At 35.8% G+C, this 22,686-nt stretch overlaps 1 protein-coding gene across 11 annotated transcripts in view; it reads left to right on the top strand.

Annotated features, from left to right (window-relative positions):
* The window catches only part of DYRK1A (dual specificity tyrosine phosphorylation regulated kinase 1A), a 150,773-nt gene that overhangs the window by 51,373 nt on the left and 76,714 nt on the right, over positions 1–22,686 (top strand). For 6 of the 11 annotated variants that reach the window (XM_074034020.1, XM_045389296.3, XM_074034021.1 and 3 more), the window contains exon 2: positions 6,188–6,273. The exons of 2 other annotated variants lie outside the window; for them this stretch is intronic. In XM_074034020.1, the coding sequence (XP_073890121.1) occupies positions 6,264–6,273 (10 nt within the window). In that variant the 5' untranslated portion in view covers positions 6,188–6,263. Of the gene's footprint in view, positions 1–6,187; positions 6,274–7,651; positions 7,745–22,686 lie in introns of all 11 variants that reach the window. 3 more of the 11 variants (XM_074034025.1, XM_045389301.3, XM_074034022.1) reach the window with 1 other exon arrangement.

Raw genomic sequence — 22,686 nt, 5'->3', positions numbered from 1 at the left:
TTTTTTTTTTTAAAGAGCAGAGATTCCAACACCAAATTTTGGGTGGTGGAATTTTATTAGGTTGGTGCAAAGGTAATATGGTTTTTGCCCTTGGGAGATTGGGCTGATGGAGACACTCATTAACCAAGATTGATAATACAGAAAGGAGAAGTGGATTTTTTCCCTGTTTTCCCTGCTCTTTCCTCCCTTTTTGAGTAGGGGAAATGGTGGATTCAGTTTGATGTGGCCAAAAGCAGTGGCTTAGTAGTCAGTTTGCTTGGATTTGAATATGTCTCTACCATTAGTCGTGTGTGACTTGAGATGGTTTCACTTTGCCTCTCTGTGCCTTAGTTTTCTCACCTGGACAATGGGAATGATAGTGGTACTTACTTTTTGTAATTATGGAGTGTAGTGGTTTGAAGTAGAATATTTATACCAGTGCCCATTAAAGATAAGTCATCTCATGCAGTGAGACATAACTGGGACTTTTGAGCTCAGTTCCTTGAGGTCTTCTGGGCCTGGAACAAGTCCGCCTTATAAAAATTGGCTTAACTCTACGTGCTACATACTAAAGTAGTTCTTAATGTAGACTTTTAACCAACTGTCTTAGAAATGAGCCTTTGGAACTTAGGTCTACATGTGATAGGGGTACTTTCTAGTGTCTACTTGATAGAGCAGTCACTTTCTAGTAGGGGGAGTTAGGTTCCCGAAAAGTTCTGTGGTCTGAGAATTCATTTTTGAGGAACTCAGAACACAAGAGAATAAACAGTTGATAGACTTGAAGGTCATACAAACCTGTGCAGATCATTGTAAATGTTTTCACATTCTAAAGGAAGACAGAGGACAGCAAGCAAAACATAGTATCAGTGGTAGTTTACATATTTTGAATTAGTAACAGGGTACCTGTACTGTTTACACTTACTGGTGATAACTTACCCCCAGAAACTTTTGTTTCTCCCCTTCAGTTTTAAAAATGATGTGTCAGTGCATTATGTATTGTTGCAGGTAATGTGCATATGATGCATTTCCTTTCTGTTTTTTTCTATTTGTTGGTATGTCCAAATACTCAGTGCTTGATTTTGTCTTTCAGGCCCAGGTGTGGTCCCAGAGATACCGAGTTGGTAGTTGAGATAGCCAAAATCTGGGGCAAAACTCATTTGATCTGCTCAGTTTTTAGTTCTTAAACCTTCTCCCTAGTTCTTTTCACATAATTGCATGAGAAAGCACATGCTTCTATCCTCTTTAACACAAATTTCAGCTATTCCACTTCCAAAATGCCATTGGAGTAGTATAATCCAGCACCCATGTTTATAATCCCACATGTTCTTTGACCTTGACCAAGGTTTTAATGCAAAACGGAATCATCTGCTATTGGTTTTTACCTTCTTTTCAGTTTCTCTCTCTCTCTCTCTCTCTCTCTCTCTCTCTCTCTCTCTATATATATATATCTCTCTCTTTTTGAGACAGGATCTCACTCTGTTGCCCAGGCTGGAGTGCAGTGGCATGATCAGGGCTCCCTGCAGCCTTGACTCCCTGGAATCACGTTAGCTTCCCTATTAGCTGGGACTCTAGGCTGCACCACGACACCCAACTAGGTTTTTTATTTTTTGGGGTAGAGATGGGGTTTTGCCATGTTGCCAGGCTGGTCCTGAACTCCTGGGCTCAAGCGATCTACCTGCCTTTGCCTCCCAAAGTTCTGGGATTACAGGCATAAGCTGCTGTGCCTGGCCTAAGTTTTTTTCGATAAAGGGAAAATACAGCAATCTGTTATATGCTGGAATCAAAATTTTTCTACTAGATGAACTTTTGGGGAAATTTAGTATTCTGTTCTAAATTAAATGCCTTTTTCAAGTAATTACTGCTAATGAACTCTTGTTTTTTCATGTTTAGGGTGGTCGATGCAGAGTAGTGCATATAAGGGGCTAAAATCAGACTTTGACACGTGTGGGTTCTTGCATCTCTGTATTTTCTCACAACTATTTCAGTGATCCTTAATGAGTGGCATCTTGGCATAGTGAACTTTAATGTGGGACCAGAGTTCACAAACTGTTACCTTAGGCCAGTTAATCTTTCTGACCTTTACTTTCCCTGTTGGTGAAATGGAAGTAACACTACCTACTTATAGGGCTGTTAGGAGGTCAAATGTGTCAACGTCTGTAAAATGCCTCAGCTGAGTGATTGGCGCATAGATAGTAAGTGTTCCACAAATGTGCATTTCCCTATAGTTTTACTGATCATTTTGGTGCAATATTATATTCTTTATAAAGTCTTGTGTATTTTGGCCTTTTTTTTTTTTTTTTAAAGACTGTGTTTTCTAGGGTTTTGAGGGGAGTGATAAATGTTCTGGGTTTTTAGGATTTCACTTGAAATCCTCCTATATAATTGCTTTTTCTCTGTAATGCCACTTGATCATCTTATTGGAAATAAGAGATTTTTTTTTGCTTGTGTGTTAGGCATCAAAACCATGATACTTTTATTTTCCCTTTGGCTCCTTTGGCTATTACAATTCTAGAAAATTATTTCTAAAATTACTATATGGGAAACGTACTTTCTTCTGTCACTTCTTTAATTAGTTAGTGTAAATGAGCAAAAGTTTATAAGGGAATGTTAGTTAACAGTGTATAAATTTTAGATAATGACATAAGTTTAATTTATGGAATCTAATTTTAGATCTAGTTTTTCTTGATTTCTATTTTGTAGCTTTTTTGTGGTTGCTTATTTTTAATGGGCACCTTCTGAGCTATCTTTTTAGATCCCAGTGTGCACTGTATTTTATCTTCTCGTATGGGCTAAATTTTTTAAATTGTGAAATATGTGAGAATTTGTGTAACATATGTAAAATGAAGTAATAATAAACAACTTGGCATTTTCTCCCAGCTTAAGAAGTGAGATAGTACTTAACTAGTACTTTTGAAGCTCCTTGTATCATACTGATTTTTTTTTCATTTGCTACTTGTAATACTTCCTACTACTTTAGTTATTTTGAAATTAGATATAATTTTTAGTTTGGTGTCATTACAAAACATTGTCACATTGGAGAACATATTGCACCTGCCATTTAGTTTGTTAGCTCCTGGGTTAATCTGAACTTGCCTGTCATGCTGATGCATTCATTTCAGTCCCAGTCTTACATTCTGGATCTCTGTTGATTAGTGTTTTTTGTTTTTTTGTTTTCTGTTTTTGAGACTGATTTCCCTCTTGTTGCCCAGGCTGGAGTTCTATGGCGCGATCTGCAACCTCTGCCTCCTGAGTTCAAGCGATTCTCCTGCCTCAGCCCCCCCCCGAGTAGCTGGGATTACAGGGCGCCCAGCTAATTTTTTTTTGTATTTTTAGTAGAGATAGGATTTCTCCATGTTGATCAGGCTGGTCTTGAACTCCCGACCTTAGTTGATACGCCCACCTTGGCCTCCCAAAGTGCTGGGATTACAGGCGTTAGCCACTGCACGCGACCTTGTATTTTTTATTTTATTTTTTACAAATCTTAGTGTGTCAGTACTTTTAATTAGGTGGCTTGATTTCCCCCCCCCACCCCTGCCTGTGGAATACAAACACCAAGAGACTAAGCTCAGTACCTACCTGAGTATACCACGTGTTTAACAGCCTGTGGAAATTGTCCTGTCCCTGAAGATATGCTGTAGATTAATTTTATGCAGTGATTTTAAGACAACTAAAAAAGTGCTTTGTGAGTTTAACTTCTAAAATCCGTGTAAGCTCATTTTCTGGATTGTTCATAGACCATCACATTGCCTTTGGCAAACTGAGCTGGAACATACTGTAGAAGCTTTGAGAATCATGAGAGGTTCCTGTGGTAAAGAGAGATGTTTGTCACTAGCATTTGATTGTTACTCCATAGTTTGAATGGCTCCATTTGTGGGGGAAATGATGAAAAATATACTCTGTATTTTTCTCAAAAAAAAAAAAAAAAAAAAATATGGCTGTCTAGATTTTTAAGCTTCTTTAGGAAGAAAATCATATCTGTAGCTTATCTGCAAAGCACATTTGGTGTGTGGAATTATAAAAACTCTGACCTCAAATTAACATTTTTGTTTTTGAAAAGTGACTAGCCTGAAGGAAGGACATATGGAATAATCACTAAAGTCCTTATTTAAAGTAATCCAAGGTCAAGATTTCTGGAGTTTATTGTTACTTAGCATATGATGGTTTGGTTACTATATAAGTCAGCAGCAAATTATGTAACTCAGAGAGATACTTTACGTGGCCTTTCAAATGAGTAAAGATTAATGGATAATGTTTCAAAAAGGTGTCAGAAATTTTGACGTGTATTTCTTACTTTTAGATTTTTAAAATGGTAATGAAATAATCTAATCTCTAACAATTTTTAACAAAGAATACTGGTACCTTAATTGATTCTACTTTCTTATAAATAACTTTTGTACCGGTGATACCTACTTCTGTCGAAATTGGCGAGGTGTAAGTAGCGTTGTAACATTTTCTAGGTGAAGAATATGATGTTGAGCCTAAAGGATTTGGTTATATAGTTCGTAACTAGAGACTGAATTTATATTTTCTTTCCCCATAGTTCAAGTCTTAATTTTAAAGACTGATCATTTTAGGGGAAAAATTATTAGAAAATGATGTCCTTTGAGTAAAGATAATCTTGATTCAATTATTGTTTTTACAAATAAAACTATTCTGATGCAGCAGTCTAGTGTTCATTCGTCCATCTAGTCATACATCCCCACAGTATGCTATCAGCTGGTTGTAGGTCTAGTGTTTAATGTAATACCGTAACAGGCATTTGAATTGGAATGGTAGTTCTTCAGGAATAGAATCTGGAATACAGGTAAAGATTTCAGACACAATTCCTAATTTAAAAATAACTCACAGTGTCTCTGAGGTTATTTTTCAGTGAAGTGTTTAGTATTGCTGCTATTTGGAGTACAAAGTTGGAGCTTTTAAAGAACCTGGGAGTTCAAAAGTATAAGAAGAAATAAATGAAAAGCAGAAATATTTTGAGGCAATAAGTATAGACTCAAATCTATATTATGACCACTTGGAATTCTACCAATAAGAGATTTATTTGGGCAAACTATAATGGTTGTTGGAAATTGCATATCTTAGTGTGAATTATTTTAGTCCAGTTGGTTTCTTTCTTTTACTTACCTGAAATGAACTATACTGAGGCAATAGGAGCTTTGTATAGTAATTTAGGAGTGTAAAACAACTTAGGGAAAAGGATTATTAAGCAGGATGATTTGGATGACATCATGTGAAATTTAGAAATTGGAGGCATTGGGAATTGAGAGAGTACTAACAAAGGAAAACCGCTTATTTTAGAATTTGTCTGGAGGATGTAGAGTTGAAGAAAGTTTTGGTATTTCTTCTGCAGCGGCCCCAGTGCTCTTGACCAGGAACATCTCTTGGAGTCAGTAGTTTTCATGAGGCTGGCATAGGAGCTTGGCCAATGTATGCAACATTGTTCTATTTAGAATATTCCCTGAATTAATTCCATAGTGTCAAAACATAAATTTTTCACTCAACTCCTTTGTAAGTTAGATTTTAACCTGTACTTGTCTTTACCTCTTCGGCTGATATCAGTTGACAACACTGAGATTACTTTCATTTTCCTGTAAGTCGTCATGAATTTTTCTGGTCAACCATGAGTTATCAGCAGAAGCAATAAGTAGGATGTACTGTAAAAGAATTACAATAAAATAAGAGAAACCACTTGGAGAGCAAGAGGGCTTGTGGACTTAGGGGAACAGTTATGAGAAGTGTCTCAGAATTTAATTTACAAATAACGTTGATAGATTGACATGTTGTCTTTCCCATGAAGTAACTTTCATTACCTTGGCCTTAATAGTAAACTACTATGAAAGTGAATTCACGTCTATCTTGATTTGTGAGCTGATGAAAATTACAAAATGTAGGGTTTTCCCCCCAGATAAATAGTAGAATGTTCAGGTTTGATGCCTGGAAAATAGCTGAAATTTTCCATGGTAGTAGGCACATTTTGAAACTGTTTTTCTTTTCTCTGACAATTGAATATATTTTATATATAGTTGATTTTGATTATTGAAAACTAAGGAAAATTGATTTTAAGTAAGTTTAAATGTTAGAAAATGAATTTTGCAAATTTGAAGTAATTTTATATGTTTTGGGATTGTAGTTATGTTAGATATTCCTCAATTAGGGGTAATTGTCTTGCATCATTATCTCTTATCATAATCTGTTTTTCTTCACACAGTGTTATAGTTTTGCCGCTGGACTCTTCCCTCCCTTCCCCCACCCCATCAGGATGATATGAGACTTGAAAGAAGACGATGCATACAGGTGACTCAAGTTTTGAAATACAGTAAAACTGTGGCTAAGAGAATGTGGGAATCGATGGTGTATTTTGAATGGGGGAGCGTTCTGATAAATAGTAGGGGGAATTGTAGATCAGTAAATGCAAAGGTAGTTGGGCTATTTGTTAAACTTTTGAACTCAGATTGATAATCAGTGATTTACAATGGTGTTATTACAAATATAGCATAGTAATTGCTAGCACTTAGGCTTTTCAAGAGCTAATATTTTGGTGGGAATTGGAATAATTCTGTTAACAATGTAAATAACACAGTTACCTTTATGGTTGAATGCATGTCTCCCCCAGAACTCTATTAGAATATGGCAAATCTTTTATGGGAGTAGATGTTAGTAGGATATCATTAGAAAGACTGACAGTTAAATTAAGGATATTGTATTCATACGTATGGTTTCTTAAAAAGATATGCTCTGGGATTTTGTTTATTTTTTTCTTGTTCCTGATATCCCTGCCTCCCATTTCCTTCCCTCCCTTCCCCTCTTATCCTTTTGTCATTTGTATTTTTATACAGAAGAAGCAGTGTGAAGGCATTTTTGAAAGAATATTTTTTGATTGCTCTGTAATTAATTGAGGAGATATTATACATGGGAAGCTGGAGGCTATTCCATGTGTGGCTATGTTCAAATCCTGAAAATGTAGTGCAGCTAATGTATAAAGTGTTACTAACTTTTGAACTTAAATGTTCTTAAATCAGGCATATTGTAAGGCATTTTGTTGAACTAAGTGTCTTACATTTGAAACTCTGTCAGAGATAGTCTTGTTTGATTATATTTATAAACTAATGTTTGAAAATGTGATTGCTAACTGGAAAAGATAATTATATAAATTTTGAATTGATATCTAACAGATAGTAATTATATCATTGGTGTAGTTTTTGTGATTGGTTTTTATTTTTGGTGATCTGGGTTTTGTCTAGGGGAAAAATCATTTTATGATTTTAAGATTTTTAAAAAAGTGTTTCGATGTATGATTTTATATGAAGAAATGTGCTTGAATATATTTATAAATTAAATTAGATTATATAATACTTTACATTCATGTGGAAGTCACCATTTTAAGACTGATGTTAATTCTTGTTTACGTCAGAGGTGATTGAGCAATCACCTCCATTACGCATCTATCATGCATGCACACAGGCTCGCACGTGTTATGTGTGCCTGTACACATTAGAGGTATGCCGGGTACACATTCTGGCCGAGTTGCTCGCTGATTGTTGAAAGCAACATGATGCTGAAGCTAAATATCACCATCATAGAACAACAAATAGGCATATTTACAGAAACATTTTTAGAATTTTATGCACATTTTTTTGTTGTCAGATTTTATAAGTTTGACCTTTTGGTGCAGGAACTATTTCTCAGCATTGTCAGCTCCTGGATTGCTCCTTGGGCGCTATACTGCACATTGGCTATACCAAGTAGATGCTCACTTTCGACTGAGGTCAGTAGAGGAACAAAGTATTTTTGGGGTATCTCATAGATTTATCTATGAATATTACTGATTTTGGAGATTTTCTCTCATGAAATTTTGGAGTTGCAAAGTTTCTGTTTATCCTCATAAGACATGGAGGGTTTCCAAATAGCTCTTTTTCTTGAAAGGCTTATGGCCTCAATGGAATGAAATAACTAATGAGTAAATACAGTTTATAGTTATCTAATTAATTTTATGAATGCTAGAACACAAGAAAATTCTACAGATTAGATTTATGATAAAATCCAATCTTTTATTCAGCCTTGTATTCTTTAAAAATTACCAGCATTTATTGGCTTACAAAGGAAAAAACCCAGGAAAGAAGATCTAGCTGTTAAATAAATATATTAGCTGTTGGTGTATTCCCTTTCTAACAATTTGAAAGTTAATAATTGTTTTTGAACATAAAATTAACAGCTTTCAGAATCATCATTAATATAGCAGTTTGGTCTTGTATTACTATGCACACAGTTATTCGACTGATAGAATTTCAACACATTAAAACTCATGAGTAGATGTTCACCGAAAGTTGTTTCTAGAGAATGCTTACACACATTTGAAAGCAAGTGGTCTGCTTTCTCCAGGCCTTGTTTTTACCTTCTGGCATTGTTCATGGTACTGGCTTTGTTATGTTGGTTAGATGTGGTAACTTATTCTCACCTTTTCCTTGATGAGGCACAGGTTCAGGGATGCTGGAAAGGACATTGAAGTAGGCATTGGCTGATGGGCCTTTCAGAAGTGAACACTTAAGAGTAGGTTTTCAGAGTAACTCTGTGAGGTGATGAGTATGTTAATTGACTGGATTGTGGTGATCATTTCATTTTGTATATATGTATCAAAACATCATGTACACCTTAAATATGTAAAATTCTTATTTTCCAGTTATAACTCAGTAAAACTGGTGGGGGAGAGAACAAATAGTTTTACTGAACACTAGGCCAAAGTCAGACTTTGATGTATTTTGTCCATGTGTCTATAGGTGTTCCTGTACTTACTTAATTTGAGGATCTTTTTGCATATTCTAAAATACAGTTTAGAACATGAATGAGGTAAATTTGGATTTTCTTTTGATTTTTGGAAGAACAAATGATTTGTTAACAAACATTTATTTCGTCAGCGTTTGCTTTGTATCAGGTACTATTATAGGTGCTCTGCCTACAAAGATCCCTGAGCTTATGGATAACAAATAAATGAGGCAGTGGAGGTTTCTGATAAAGTGTTAAGACTCACCTATTGAATTCAAGGCATGCAGAGAGAAAATAGAGAGCACTGTCTGGGTAATGACATTGACAGTAATGGCTTTACCTGTATGCAGAGGTTACCAAAATCTCTGCATCCTATTCTTCTCTTCTGAGCTCCACACTCAGGTAACTGCTTCCTGGATGCTTCTCCTGCATATTCCCTCCTCCTCCCCCATTCAGTTCTCTTAGTAATGAGTGACACCATTCTACCCTAACACAACATCATTTGGGGATCCTAGGAACCACTCTTTGCCCTTTTGAATCACAAGTAACCAAATTCAGTTTATTTAAGGTATAGAATCACTTCTGAGATGAGATTTGAAAAAAGTACTGCCTCAGAGATTACCATGTATATAAATATAAAGACTTTGATATAAAGAAACCTGTGTAAACCAGCATTTCTTCAGTTTATTTGATCAAGGGACCTCCCTTTCCTTTTATTTTTGATTTATACCTATTAACATCTTGTGGAACATGATTTGGGAAAATGTGTTGGGAATAGAAGTTGCTACCATTCTTTGTTTTGTTGAAATGAACTTCTTTAACACCTAAAAAATTTTTAAACAATAGTGATATACTAGTCACTTTAAAAAGTGGAATAGTTCCAAAGCATACAGAACTATCACTTTTTGAGGATGAATAAACATGGAAATTTATTTTTAAATGTGCTGATTTGTTCATATTGTCTTTGTCATAATTCTTATGCATACACTATATATATATACACTCATATATATATGAATTTAAGTACTTAAAACCATTTGTGGCAGAGTTTTAATTTTAGATTCTCTTAACTCATTTTAAAATGTGAATTTTGTAGGACAAAATTTTCATATTTCCAGTGATCACAGAAATGTGGTGTATTCATTACAGAACAATTAGATTCCAGTGATCACAGAAATGGGGTGTATTCATTATACAAGAGTTAGAAATCAGATCTGTAAATTACAAAACCCCAGCTTTTAAAATCCCATCATATGCAGGATACACTGGGAGAATGAAAGGGCATGTACATTGTAATACTTAGGTAGCTGTTGCCAGTTTGCCTCCCCTTGGAATTGTTCTTCTCGTGGTCGTGTGTGTCTGATCTTTTTCTTTGTCTGTGTCTCCTTCTCTAGCTCATGTCTCAACTCAAGCAGTTTGATTTTTTTCTTACTGGTTCAATAAATTTTTTTTTTAGTAAGTTAAAAAGATAGTGGATTTGCTTTTGCGCTCATGGTTTTAATTCTTGTTTGTTAGATAATACAAAATCACTGAAAACAAAATCACTGAAAGAATTCTGAAATGTATAAATATATATGGATAAGTATAAGGAAACACCCCAAGTTTTAGTGTCCTCTACAGTGTGACACATTCCCTTCCAGTTTTTTTTCCATGCCATTTTTAAATTAATTGAGATCATTTTGAATATTCAGAATGATGTGGTTGGGTAAGATCCATTTTATACTCGAATCGACTAACATATCATAAATGTTTCTCTACGTCAGCAAAAGCTTACGGTAGTGATCTGCTGTTACTTTGAACTTGGAGCAAATCCAGGGTACTCAGAATGCTTTTGAAGATCAATTACTTTATATATTTATTTTACAGTTTGCTTATTTCCTAGTTAAGTATCTCTTATTTTTAGGCATTAAATTGTTTTCTAAAGCACTAATATCTGTGTATGATATTTGGCTGCAAAATTATTTTCTTATAATTGTTTCCTAGGAGTCGTAGTGTTTGAAAAACTTTCAGGCTCTTGATACAACTTTTCAGAAAGCTGTTTGGTAATATGTACCACTCTGTATATTACAAGAATGTCTCTTAATTTATTTTTCTCAGCATTGAGTATTATAGTTAAAATAAATCTTCAACAGGCAAAAAGAAGTATCTCTTTATTTTTGAACAAATAAAGTAGTATTGTATACTTGGTGGAGGAGGTATAAGTGCTGTAGAAATGCATAAAGTAAAAAGAGACAGCCACTCCCCTTTTCCTAATAGTTCAGATTCTTTCTTTCTAGCAAGTGGTTTTTGTTTAATACTTTTATGGCATGTGCACATATTGTTTACCGGTTTTATGTCCAGCTAGTCCGATAGTTCCTGAAGGTCAGGGGGTTAAGGCTTATCCTCTTTGTGTGCCCTGTGACTGTCTGGCAGGATTTCTGGGACACAGGAAGTGCTCAGCAAATGCAAAAAGAATAATTTTTGCCATCCTAATGGCATTTTTAATGCGTAAAAATAAGTATATTCTCGCTTTAATACATTTCTTCAATTGGTTTTAAGAGTTCCTTATTTTCCATTTCTTTTTATGTTTCATAGTTTTATTTATGTTTTTAAGTGGAAGCAATTAATAATGATTACATTATGTATGTGTCATATGAAAGAACATTTGATATTTATAGAAAAAATGGTGGGAAACCTGAGGTAAGCCACATTGTAAAATTGAATTTTTTACCTTAGTATCTCTATTTAAGACCCAGGTAAAAGCAAATACATTTATATTCACGATTTTGGATTTTCGGTATACTTACTAAGTGTACCTTCAAAGAATGTCTAAGTTCTAGGAAGATGACAACAGAACATAGTTTTAAAATTTTCCCATTTTCCTTTAGATAGAGACAGAGTAACTAGGTCAGCAAAACCAAAACGTCACGTTCAGCATCTGCAAGACTAGGTGAACAGTATCCCCCTGACTCACATACAAGTAAGTAGGTGAGAGTGAATGTCTGATAACAAGACCTGTGTGGTATCAGCATTTGTGCAGAAGGAGGCATGAGGGTGTCTAATGGGCCTGAGAATAGGAGAACCCCAAGGTAACCAACAGAGGAGACTTACTTTAGTGAGAGACTTGCGGAAAGTATGTTTGAGAACAGCAGCTGGAACTCGAGATAGTTTTGAGTTCCCTGGAGGACACAGTAAGTTCTGAAGGGGGGTTAGAGTCATCTGGTCCCTGTGAACTCTCAAAACTAACCAGTTTTAAGCTTCCTTCCCAGTCAAAGCCCTACACCAAGGAAACACTGCTGGGAATAGAATCCACATTAAACAAGATGGAGACAATGAGGGCAAAGGAAAAAATGTCAGATGAAAGTGGGAGAAGATAAAAGTACAGGAGATCTTATTCATGAGTCTATATTTTGGTATCCTTCATGAAGACGGAAGAGAACTCTTATTGAAGTCAGAAAAGCTACTCCAGTTTCCCCAAAGTTTTTTATTTTACATAAAAATGAGCAATGGACAGGGATCATAGTCAAATTCCCCACAGAGTTTTTATAAGAGAGAAGCATAAGGAGCAGAATATTATTACTGCAGACAATGAAAGCATGCCAGAAAGAAATGTCCACAAAATAAATGAAACTGTAACCTGTTTTAAAATAAACCCAGAGAAATTTAGAAAATGATATAAATATTAAAGCACAATGTAAATCTAAATAAGAAAAATTAGAAAAGTGGTGATAACTCAGGAAAGAGAAGTAAAAGATAATTTAAAAAATGAAGCCTAAACAGAGTGAAAAACACAATATGAAATTTCTCAGAAAACTGTTTAACATGAATAACCGGCCAGGTGCGGTGGCTCACACCTGTAATCCCAGCACTTTGGAGGCCGAGATGGGTGGATCACAAGGTCAGGAGATCGAGACCATCCTGGCTAACACGGTGAAACCCCGCCTCTACTTAAACAAGAAACCAGGAGTGGTGGTGGCGGTTGCCTGTAGTCCCAGCCACTCGGGAGACTGAGGCAGGATAATGGCGTGAACCTGGGACTGGAGCTTGCAATGAGCTGAGATAATGCCACTGCACTCTCGCTCTGGGGACAGAGCGAGACTCCATCTCAAATGAAGATGAATAACCAAGGAGAAATGAAGAAAAATGAAGCATTCCAGAGAAAGCAACGGTTATTAAAGACAGGCAAAGAAGTTTCAACATGCAAATAACAGGAGGCTCTGAAGAAGAACTAAAGCAATGAAACTTAACAGATACTAACAATATAACTCATGAAAATGTGTTGAAATTTGCTTTGCAGATTTTTTTTTTTAAGAGATGGGGTCTTGTTGTGTTCCCTAAGCTTGGAATGCAATGTGGCATAAGCATGGCTCACTGCAGCCTTGAACTCCTGGACTAAAGCTGTCCTCCCACCTTAGCCTCCCAAGTAGCTAGGACTATAGGCACGTGCCACCACGCCTGGCTAACTTATTTATTTTTATTTTTGTAGAGATGTGGTCTTGCTATGTTCCCTAGGCTGATCTTGAACTGCTGAAGACCAGCCTCAAGTGATTCTTCCACCTTAACATCCCCAAATGCTGGGATTACAGGTGTGAGTCACCATCTTGGCCTTTACTCACTTTTTAGTCTGCTTTTAAATTTTAAACATTCTCCAGCATCAATATTCTTCTATAGTACTGTTTTAAATGACAAATTAGTATCCTATGAATGAGTTAATGTTTAATGGTTCCCCATTTTTGCTAATTAGTTCATGAACAATGTTTAAGTGAATACTATTATGGGATTTTTTTGTTTTTTATTTATTGCCTTAGGTTCAATTCCTAGAAGTTGGAATTGTTAAGGTGAAGCATATGTACATTTTAAAGCCTTTTGATATGTTATTTTTAAATATCTTTTTAAAGTACAGTTTATGCTTCTACCAGCTACACATCAGAATTTTTCTACACCCTAGGATCCTAGGTATTTTTAAATGTTTGCCAATTCGATAGACAAAACATAACTCAATATTTAAATTTATATTTGCTTGAATATTAGACCAAGTATGTTTTTGGGGGGTTTGTTACTGATTTTTTTATGAGTTTCCTTTTACCATTCTTTGTTGATACTACTTTTGGGTTTTAATTTTTTTTTCTTAATTTACCAAAGTTTCTCATTGAACCCTTACTAGATGCCAATAGCTATTCTAAATTATTTACAGGTATTAACTTATTTACTCCTAATGATAACTCTGATACAGGTACTGTGATTGACCCAGACAGAGGTTCGGTAGCCTGCCCCAGGTCACACAGCTAGTAAGGGATGGAGCTGGGGAGCAAATCCAGACCTGTGAGTCCCTACTGTTAATGATCATGCTTTTGATTCTAGGGATACTTATTGTTACTTATTGCTGGTACATTTTTCAGTTTGCATTTGCCTTTTGTTCTTGATGTCATTTTATACAACAGCTTTAATTTTTGGTATTGGAGAACTAAGTTTTATTTATTAGTGTAATGCCTCAAACGTAACAGATTCTCAAATCTATGTGTTGAACAAATGAGAATGAACCCATCAGCAGTCTGTTGATGGTGATGACCTTTTATGTAGTGTAATATATATCTCCTTTTAAAGGGATTCCCAGGGCTTCATAAATGATGTACTCTTTGGTTTTTATTAGGCACAGTAAGCTTATCTGTATTGGCTCTTCTGGGAAGTTTTTTAGACGTAATACTGCTTTTAAAAGGAACATGTGTTCTTAAGCAAATAGGAGTTGTGAAGAATGTATTTATTGACAGTGATTTGAATTGTAGATTCAAAGTGAAATGAAATAATTTCACTCTAGGAATAATTTGATGGGTTTTTTTTTGTAGTTTTAGAAAATTATAGATTTGGCCATTGTTTTAAAAGTTTTGAATAAATTTTGGCTTAGTGTAAGAAGTAAGATTCTTTGACAGGAAAACTAAAACTACAAAACTTGATATGAAAAATTATCATTGCTTAAGATTTGGATAGTGTAGATCAACTCCTCAAAAGGTGAAATTTAAGATTTTACTTTTCTCGAACTCCTGACCTCAGGTTATCCTCCTGCCTCGGGCTCCCAAAGTGCTGGAATTGCAGGTATGGGCCACCACGCCCAGCCAAGATTTTACTTTTCTTTAAGCACTCTTTCTCCCTTTTTCTCTGGTGGTTAATAACAGGCTACTTAACGGTGCCTTCTTAGTTCGGCCTCTGTATTCCTTACTTCAGTCTTTTAAAAAAAGTGTAGTGATCCATATTGCTAATGGATATACATTAGAGAGAAACACAAATAAGTTCATTTTAATTTTTACAAACCATCCACAAAATGTACTGCATGGAATCAGGTACTCAAAAAGATACTCAAGATGTAAAGATTTATCTTGTTAACACAAATCCAGGTCTGCTTTGTATAAAGTTACCAAAGCTTAAAAAACATTGTTGAGTGCTTGCTGTTTTTGTAACCTACTGGTTACACCCTGTTCTTTCCTCTTCTACTGCTGGTAGTAGTATTCTTCAGGCCATTTGTATTAGTCTGTTCTTGCACTGCTATAATAAAGGAATACCTAAGACTGGGTCATTTATGAAGAAAAGAGGTTTGATTGGTACACGGTTCCACAGGCTATACGTGAAGCATGGCTAGGGAGGCCTCAGGAAACTTAAGAGTCACGGTAGAGAGTGAAGGGGAGCAGGCGTGTCTTCCAGCAGAGGAAAAGAGAGAAGGGGGAGGTGCTGCACACTTTTAAACAGCCAGATCCCACGAGAACGAACTCACCTAACTCATCATCCTGAGAACAGCACGGGGGAAGTCTGCCCCTATGATCCAGTCACCCCTTAAGAGGCCTCTCCTCCGACATTGAGGATTACAATTTGACACGGGGTTTGGGTGGGGACACATATCTAAAACAATCACCGTGCTTAGCTGATATTGTTAAATTCAGACTTGTTCTTTTATATTAAGCGTTAATCAGTCTAGTTTACATGCTTATGTTAATAAAATTTAATCCATTCTGGAAGTAAAAGAGTGAAATGTTAGTTTTCCTTTTCCTCGTTCCCCCTTACAGGGGTAACCCCTTTTAATCTTTTCCATTTTAAGATTCTTCTCTTGGTTGCCTCCATGACTGTTAATACATTAGTATGTTTGTAGCTCTGTTTTACTATGAAATCAGATACCTCTCAGTGCTATCTCTTTGCCAGCCAGTTTCTCCCGATTTTCTTTTAAAGTTTTTCTGTTGATTATTATTAAAATTTTTAAAACTAGTTTAAACCTCGTTCTTGGCCATCAGTTTTAGACAGTTTCTCTTGATTTCTCAAGATTTGAAATGAGAGCTTTGGAGCCCTTTATATTTCTTTTTACTTCATAGCTGTTAACCCACCAGACAGTTATTTCCAGCTTGTGTATAGGTATATTCACTTACACATCTTGCTGTCACTTAATTGAATTCTTTATTTTTGTGTTAGAATCTTCTGAATATTGAAAACAGAAAACTATACTGAAGATCATAGTGTATTAAGACTGATGGAGAGGGAGATGTGATACTGTGTCACTAAGGTCGTTCCAGTCATAGGAGAAATGTTACCACTGGATTGAGGTCTGGTACATTTTAAAAGATGATATAATTCTATGATATGTGTTCAACTTGCACTAGGAAAGTTTTTACTTTCACCTTTGTTACTTTCACCAAAGGTTACTTTCACCTTTGTTCTGCACGGCACAAATACCTGTGAACCCTTACTGCCCAACTCAAGAGCCAGAGTCCTCTGTCATCCTTTTGCTTCTCTTCTAAGTGAGAGGACTGAGTGCAGACTTGGTGTTTGTGGGTGAGGCATGTGGACTGACAGGCTTCAGTTTATTTAGCGAGTGTAAGTCCTGGCAGGAAGGTTCTCTTTCTTTCCTTGCCAGGTTGAGGAGACCTCATTAAACAGTACGAACTTGTGGTTTTGGCGTGTCTAGTCCTGATGCAGGTGGCTTGGTATCCTCACAGGCATTTCTTTGGCCTTGCCCTTGGGGTGACTGTTCACTTGTGTTTGAGCAGCTGGGACTCAGTAGGTTCCCTGGAGTAGGTATTTCTTTAGAGCCCCTGGGGGAGGCTGATCATGCAGCAGATAGTTGTTTAGTGTCAAGCCAATCTCTCCCCTTCTTTCTACTCTAGTTTTTCTTTACCACCCAGAGTGGCATCTGCCACTTCTGCTCTGGTTCCTGGTCCCAGCTTTCAGCTCTAGATCTTTTTGACATTCCTTAAATTATTGGTATGATCCCAGGTGCCTTTTTCTTGCAGAAAACTGACAAAATCTTTGGTTCACTGATATGTCTCCATCCCATGCTTTATTTTATTTTGTGATCTTTTACTGCTTGTTTCGGTGTTTGATATGGAGGATAAGAACAGTGTGTTTACTCTATCCAGTGCTCTAGATTTTCTTGTTAGAAGCACCCTCCTTCCCAGCTTGGGAAAACTGAGCTGCTGGGGTGGCTGTTGGCTCCTTTGCTTGCTGTTAGTTTTAAAGGATTCTTTTCAGTCACACTTGAATTGTAGCTATCCTTGGTTCTCTTTTTACCAATGAATTCTGGTAGTATGTTTTAAGAACTGGGTGGCCTTCCTGGCCTTTATAAACGTTTTCTGTAATGCCTAGCTTTAGTGAGCTACGAAGTTGCCCATTGGAGATGAGGCTTTATTGAAAGTCAGCACCTGTACTTCACTCCCTGCCTTTGTGACTTCGGGTTTCAATTCGGTGTTTGGAAGCACTGTTTCTTCTGTCCTTGACCTTGTTCCACATGTTTTACGCATTACCTCCTGTGAGCAGGCACAGAGCCTTTCCTTGTCAGCTGGGCTTCAGCTGCTTTGAGGATGACTACTTATCCCTTGCAGGTGCCTCCCACCAAGGCTCTTGAAAGGGAAGTTTTCATAATGTTCATTTTTTAAAAAGTTAGACCAAATATACCCCCTAAACTTGTTAAGTCTGCTTGTTTTCATATGACATAGAAATTGATACAAAAATACTTTATGTAGTTTGTATAGATGAAGTTGATTAAGAAAGATGACACTTACTCTGCTATTTTGTCTTGATAAGTACAGTACAAAAAACCAGTTTTTAAGCCCTAAAGTTAACTTGCAAGAATCTTTTTGTTTTGACAATATGCTATCTATTGAATAAAGTCTTAACAAGTCAACTTTTATATTTTCATGATACCTAAATGAGGGAGCAAAAGTATTTTAGTATATGACATTATACTGTGAGTTAGTTGATTCAGAAGAGTAAACAATAGTCCAGTATTTAAAAATTTATGTCTGTAATCCAGATTTAAATAACAGGTTACCTTCTAGCTTTATAAACAGTCTTAATGAGAAGTGGGGGACAAAAAAGAAGCAGGATTGCCCTTAAGTTGGAGAATAGAAATATCTACTTGGCTTAACGTTTTTATAAAAGATGTCCAGCAAAACTATGGTGGCAGCCTTACTTTAGAGAATGAGGTATTACAAACTTGACCAAGGTAGTCATGCCAGACTTTTGAATATTTTTCTAAATTAGATGGCTTCAAATTAAAAAAAGATTTTATCCACTTGATGTTTTTGCAAAACTATAAAGCTGTGTTCTATTTCTACCTAAAATATAAAATTGTTAGTATGGTATGATTTGTCATTTGAGATTATCTTGGCTAATACATTACTGGGAATAATAATGGCTATTACACATTGAGAGGATAGAGGCTGTTTCTGTGTCTCAAGCATCATTAACTGCAGATTTAAAAAAGTTAACAGTTACTCTAAATATATGTCTTAAAGGGGAGAAAATGTAATCAGCGTATTGTACTTTTTTAGCCTGGCCTGGTGGCGCATGCTTGTAATCCCAGCTACTCGGGAGGCTGAGGCAGGAGAATTGCTTGAACCTGGAAGGCTGTGGTTGCAGTGAGCCGAGATCGCGCCCTTGCACTCCAGCCTGGGCAACAAGAGAACAACTCCGTCTCCACAAAAAAAAAAAAAAAGTTAATGTTTAATTGTATACTTAGAAAACTTTCTTTACTAGGAATTCTGAATATATATATTTATGTAATGAAGATTTTAGTTTAGTAAGTTAACTATTTTAAAACATGTTTAATGTTTAATTTCTGATTCTAAAAGTAGTACTTTTTGATACTTTCCTAAACTCCGTAATTTAAGTAACTTTAAAAAGAATTGATGCTAAGCTAAACATTTAAATTGAGGATTATCCCAGAGCATCTGTCACTAGGCAGATGATGTTTCCTTGTGTCTCTAGTCCCCAAAGGAAAGTCAGAGTGCCAAGTTTTAAATATTTGTCCCCTTAAGAAGGGGGAAAGTTTTGTGATATGAAAAATGTTTAAGAGGTGGTCTGGGAAACAGTCCCTCTTGACATGGAAAATGCCCAGTTTGTTGCTTTAGAGTGCAAGACAGGCTGAGTTAGGCTTGCTTTATCACTATGGAGGGAATAAGAACCTAGGAGAACAAACCAAAATATTAAAGATTCATGGGTAAGAGTATGAATGAAATTGGCTTTAAAATCTTTCCCTTTTACTTCTCTCTTACCTTTATCCTTCGGAATTAAAGGAGGCTAATATGGGTTCCAAGTAGTTCAAAAACGTACCGAAAGTTGTCAAAAGTTTAAAGGGCTGAGATTGAGTCTTTCAGGGAATGGATTAAATACTTTGGGTTAGAGAGTGATTTTCAAATGTCTTAAGCCTTGGCTCGTAGTGTATTGATGGTAGTATGGTGTGAATGATCCTGAGCTAATCTCATGAAAGCTTACATTTAAGTAAATTTTCATATGGACAAGAAACCAAGAGACATTGATGTGTGACTAAAATACTGATTATTCATGGATACTGCGAGACCTTTGCCTTTTATCTGTGGGATCTTTATCTTACGCATTATGTTTCTAAAAATGTAGTTTCTTTGTTTATAGGATGGGGGGCGTTAATATTAGATGATTTTTAAGTTTCCTTCTAGCTTTAGAGTTATTGATCCTTTTCCTGACTTTTAGAACCTGACTTTTCCAGTCTTGGTTTCATTGAACTTTAACAGGTTCCAGAATTCCTGTGTAGAGAGAACATGGGAAAAAATTAAGGGACTGGTGTGGGTAATGGGTGCTTAGAGATGATGGAAAAGTGGCTTCAGGAGAAGAGAAATTGTAGTGTTAGGGATAGGACCAGCGTGCTCTTCTCCTGGAATCTGATGCTTGAAATCTACTCTGTCTTAATGAACTGTACTTTACAAATGCTAGAAGTCTTTCTGGAGACGTTTATAGATACTCTATGGAAAAATATTTAAAAATCACAAACTTTTTCATGATGTAGAATGAATCTGTACTCAATTTAGGAGGAGATAATTGCTAGGCTAGGTGGGACAAGTTGATCTATTTTAAAATAAAATTGTATCTTTTATAAGGCACAAATGGGAACTGTGTCTCCTTGACATGTTTCAAAGCATTTCTCTGAATATGTGAGATTAAAGAAACTCTCAACCACCCAGAATTGTCAGAACACTGATGTTCTTTAAACCTATCTTTGTAGCTGTTAGTATGTACTGACACAGTTGAAGTTTTTAATGTTTTATTCATTATTAGACATTTTGCATGTGAATATAATGTATTATTTATGGTTACATCTTAACTGAACTTGGTTCCCAGATATGAGTATTATTTACTTGGTCTCAGTCTTCATATTTTAAGCTCTATAGGTTAATACTTAATTTTTATTTTAAAATTATTTTTGAAGCTATATATTAAAGTTTGTCATAATAAACGGAAGTGTTTTCCTCCACCTGGGAATACTTGAGACTTCAGTGAGCCATGCTTTCTCTTTTATGCCCACCTCTTTAGTCTTTCCATTATAGAATAAAAATGCTTTGTGGGATTTCTCTAAAATGTAATGTTTGAGAATCTATTTTAATGTATAGAAATACATTTACATAATGCTTTTGAGTAGGTGGGGAAAAAAGTTGAAATGTTGATGGCAGCATCTGTTAGAAAAACTCATATGTCTATATAGTAAAAAGTTAAAATTACAACAAATGCACTACTTTAACTGTGTTCTGCATGTTATTCCATGGGATCGCCTTTGGAGTAAAGTAGAATATGTTTCTAGTCCTTTATAGTTGCTGTTAATTTTGTTCTAAACCTGAAAGTGTTAACAGCAAGTTGAAAATGTGACAAAGCTCAATTTCATTTCTTGTTTATTGCTTGTTTTCCTATTGGACAATTGGAAGTAGCTTTGCCCTGGCAACTAAAATAGGCTATTTGCATAACCTAGTTTGATTGGCTAGCATCCTTACTAACAGTTCCAATCATATGGTGTTGGTTTAGTGGTAGGCTATGCTAATTAGCCGCTGTTGCTGGGGTTCAGGGATGGTTTCTGTGTGCTGTTCTGCTGCATTGTGTTGCCCGGTGAGAGACATTGATAAATGAGTGTTTAATGATCTGCAGCAGTTCCCACTCACTGCGGGCAGGCGGATTTTAGAACAGAAGTGGAAATAAGGCTTTAATTGCTCTGTTAAATACCTGTAACCAAAATATGTGTATTACATTTTAGAAATTAAGTTGTATGAAATCTCTATCTAATTAAATACTTTATAACACAAAAGGAAAATACTTTAGCTTTGTCTCTTAAAATATAACTCAGGTAGCAGCACAATGCATAGGTTTCCTAAAACTGTAAAATTGATCGTTTTTTTTCAGATCAGAAATAGTGCCATTGTAGTAAGTAGCATGCTTGATTTTTCTTATGACTTTGACCTTTCATAAAGATACATATTTGTGTTTAATAAAATGGTGCAAGCTTTTGGGCAGAATTTATCTTGTACTGCCTGTGTAGTGTAGCAAAAAAGAGCATAAACTTGAATTCCTTGTTCTTGTTCTTCTGTTGAATTTGAAGATCAGGTTGTTATTCACTACCTCCTGCTATTATTACTTTTCTAATTGAAGTCAGATGTTTTAACTGTTGCTTATACCGTTATTATTGGTTTATGTGAAGTCTTTATTGGTACTGTCAGGTGGTAGGTTCTGTAGGAAAAAAAATCAGTTCTTTGTTCAAGGAACATGAGGTGAAGAATAAACACATGTGATGTTAGATTAACAGTGCAAGATGACCATATGGAAAAGTGCTGTAAGGATTTATCTGGAAGGGTATAGGGGAAAAAATTCTCTAGGCCTTTTTATGATAGGGACATGGGAAATGGATTGAGAGTCTGGGAAAGGGTTAAAGAGGAAGCCCATAGAATTTGTGTTAAGATTTTAAATATCACTTAGGATTCAAACAGCTGGAGAGTAATAAGAAGGAAGAACATTTTAGGGTGAGTAATAGATGAGCAAAAGTAATGTTTCTGGTATTCAGTTGTTAAATGTAAGTGGTCACAGTGATCAAGGACTCTGGGGCCTTAGGTTTGTCAGTGCCCCAGCTTCCAGGCAAGGTTGTGTCATTCCCTTGAAAAAGACCTGGTGTCTTACTGTTGCAGCTAGCATCATTTTTGGCTTTTTATCATTTGGTTTTGTTGGAAGCAGGGCTTTCCACTTTTTGTGTCTAGTGGTTAAAGCATAGGACTCTTTTGCCTTCTTTTATCCCTCCCATTGGCCCTAAAGCATTGAAATATAGATGCCAAAAATAATCCATGTGAATTTAGATGTTTGTATTAAATTTTCTATAAAGTTTATCCCTTTAATTGTTTTGGCCTTTATTTAAGAGCATAGTAAAATTAGACAAGCTAACTGGACAATCTTACAGACTAGTAAAGAATGAAAACCAACATTAAACCGTAACATTTGATTCTTAATCACACGTTCCCAGGCATATATACTGAACATATATTCTAAAATAAATTTACAGAAGTGCTTTATTCAACCAGAGTCAAAGGGGACCTAGATTCAGAATTTATAATTTAACAGAGTTGGAAATGTCTTTACATAACTATATGACATGGTGGAGTGTCCATGCTGTAAGAGAGGTATAAATTCAGAAGAGGGAGCAATTTTTGG

This window comes from Macaca fascicularis, chromosome 3, assembly GCF_037993035.2.
Source record: "Macaca fascicularis isolate 582-1 chromosome 3, T2T-MFA8v1.1".
Lineage (NCBI taxonomy): Eukaryota > Metazoa > Chordata > Mammalia > Primates > Cercopithecidae > Macaca > Macaca fascicularis.
Note: the sequence above shows the minus strand (reverse complement) of the source record. Positions and strands in the feature narration are given on the sequence as shown.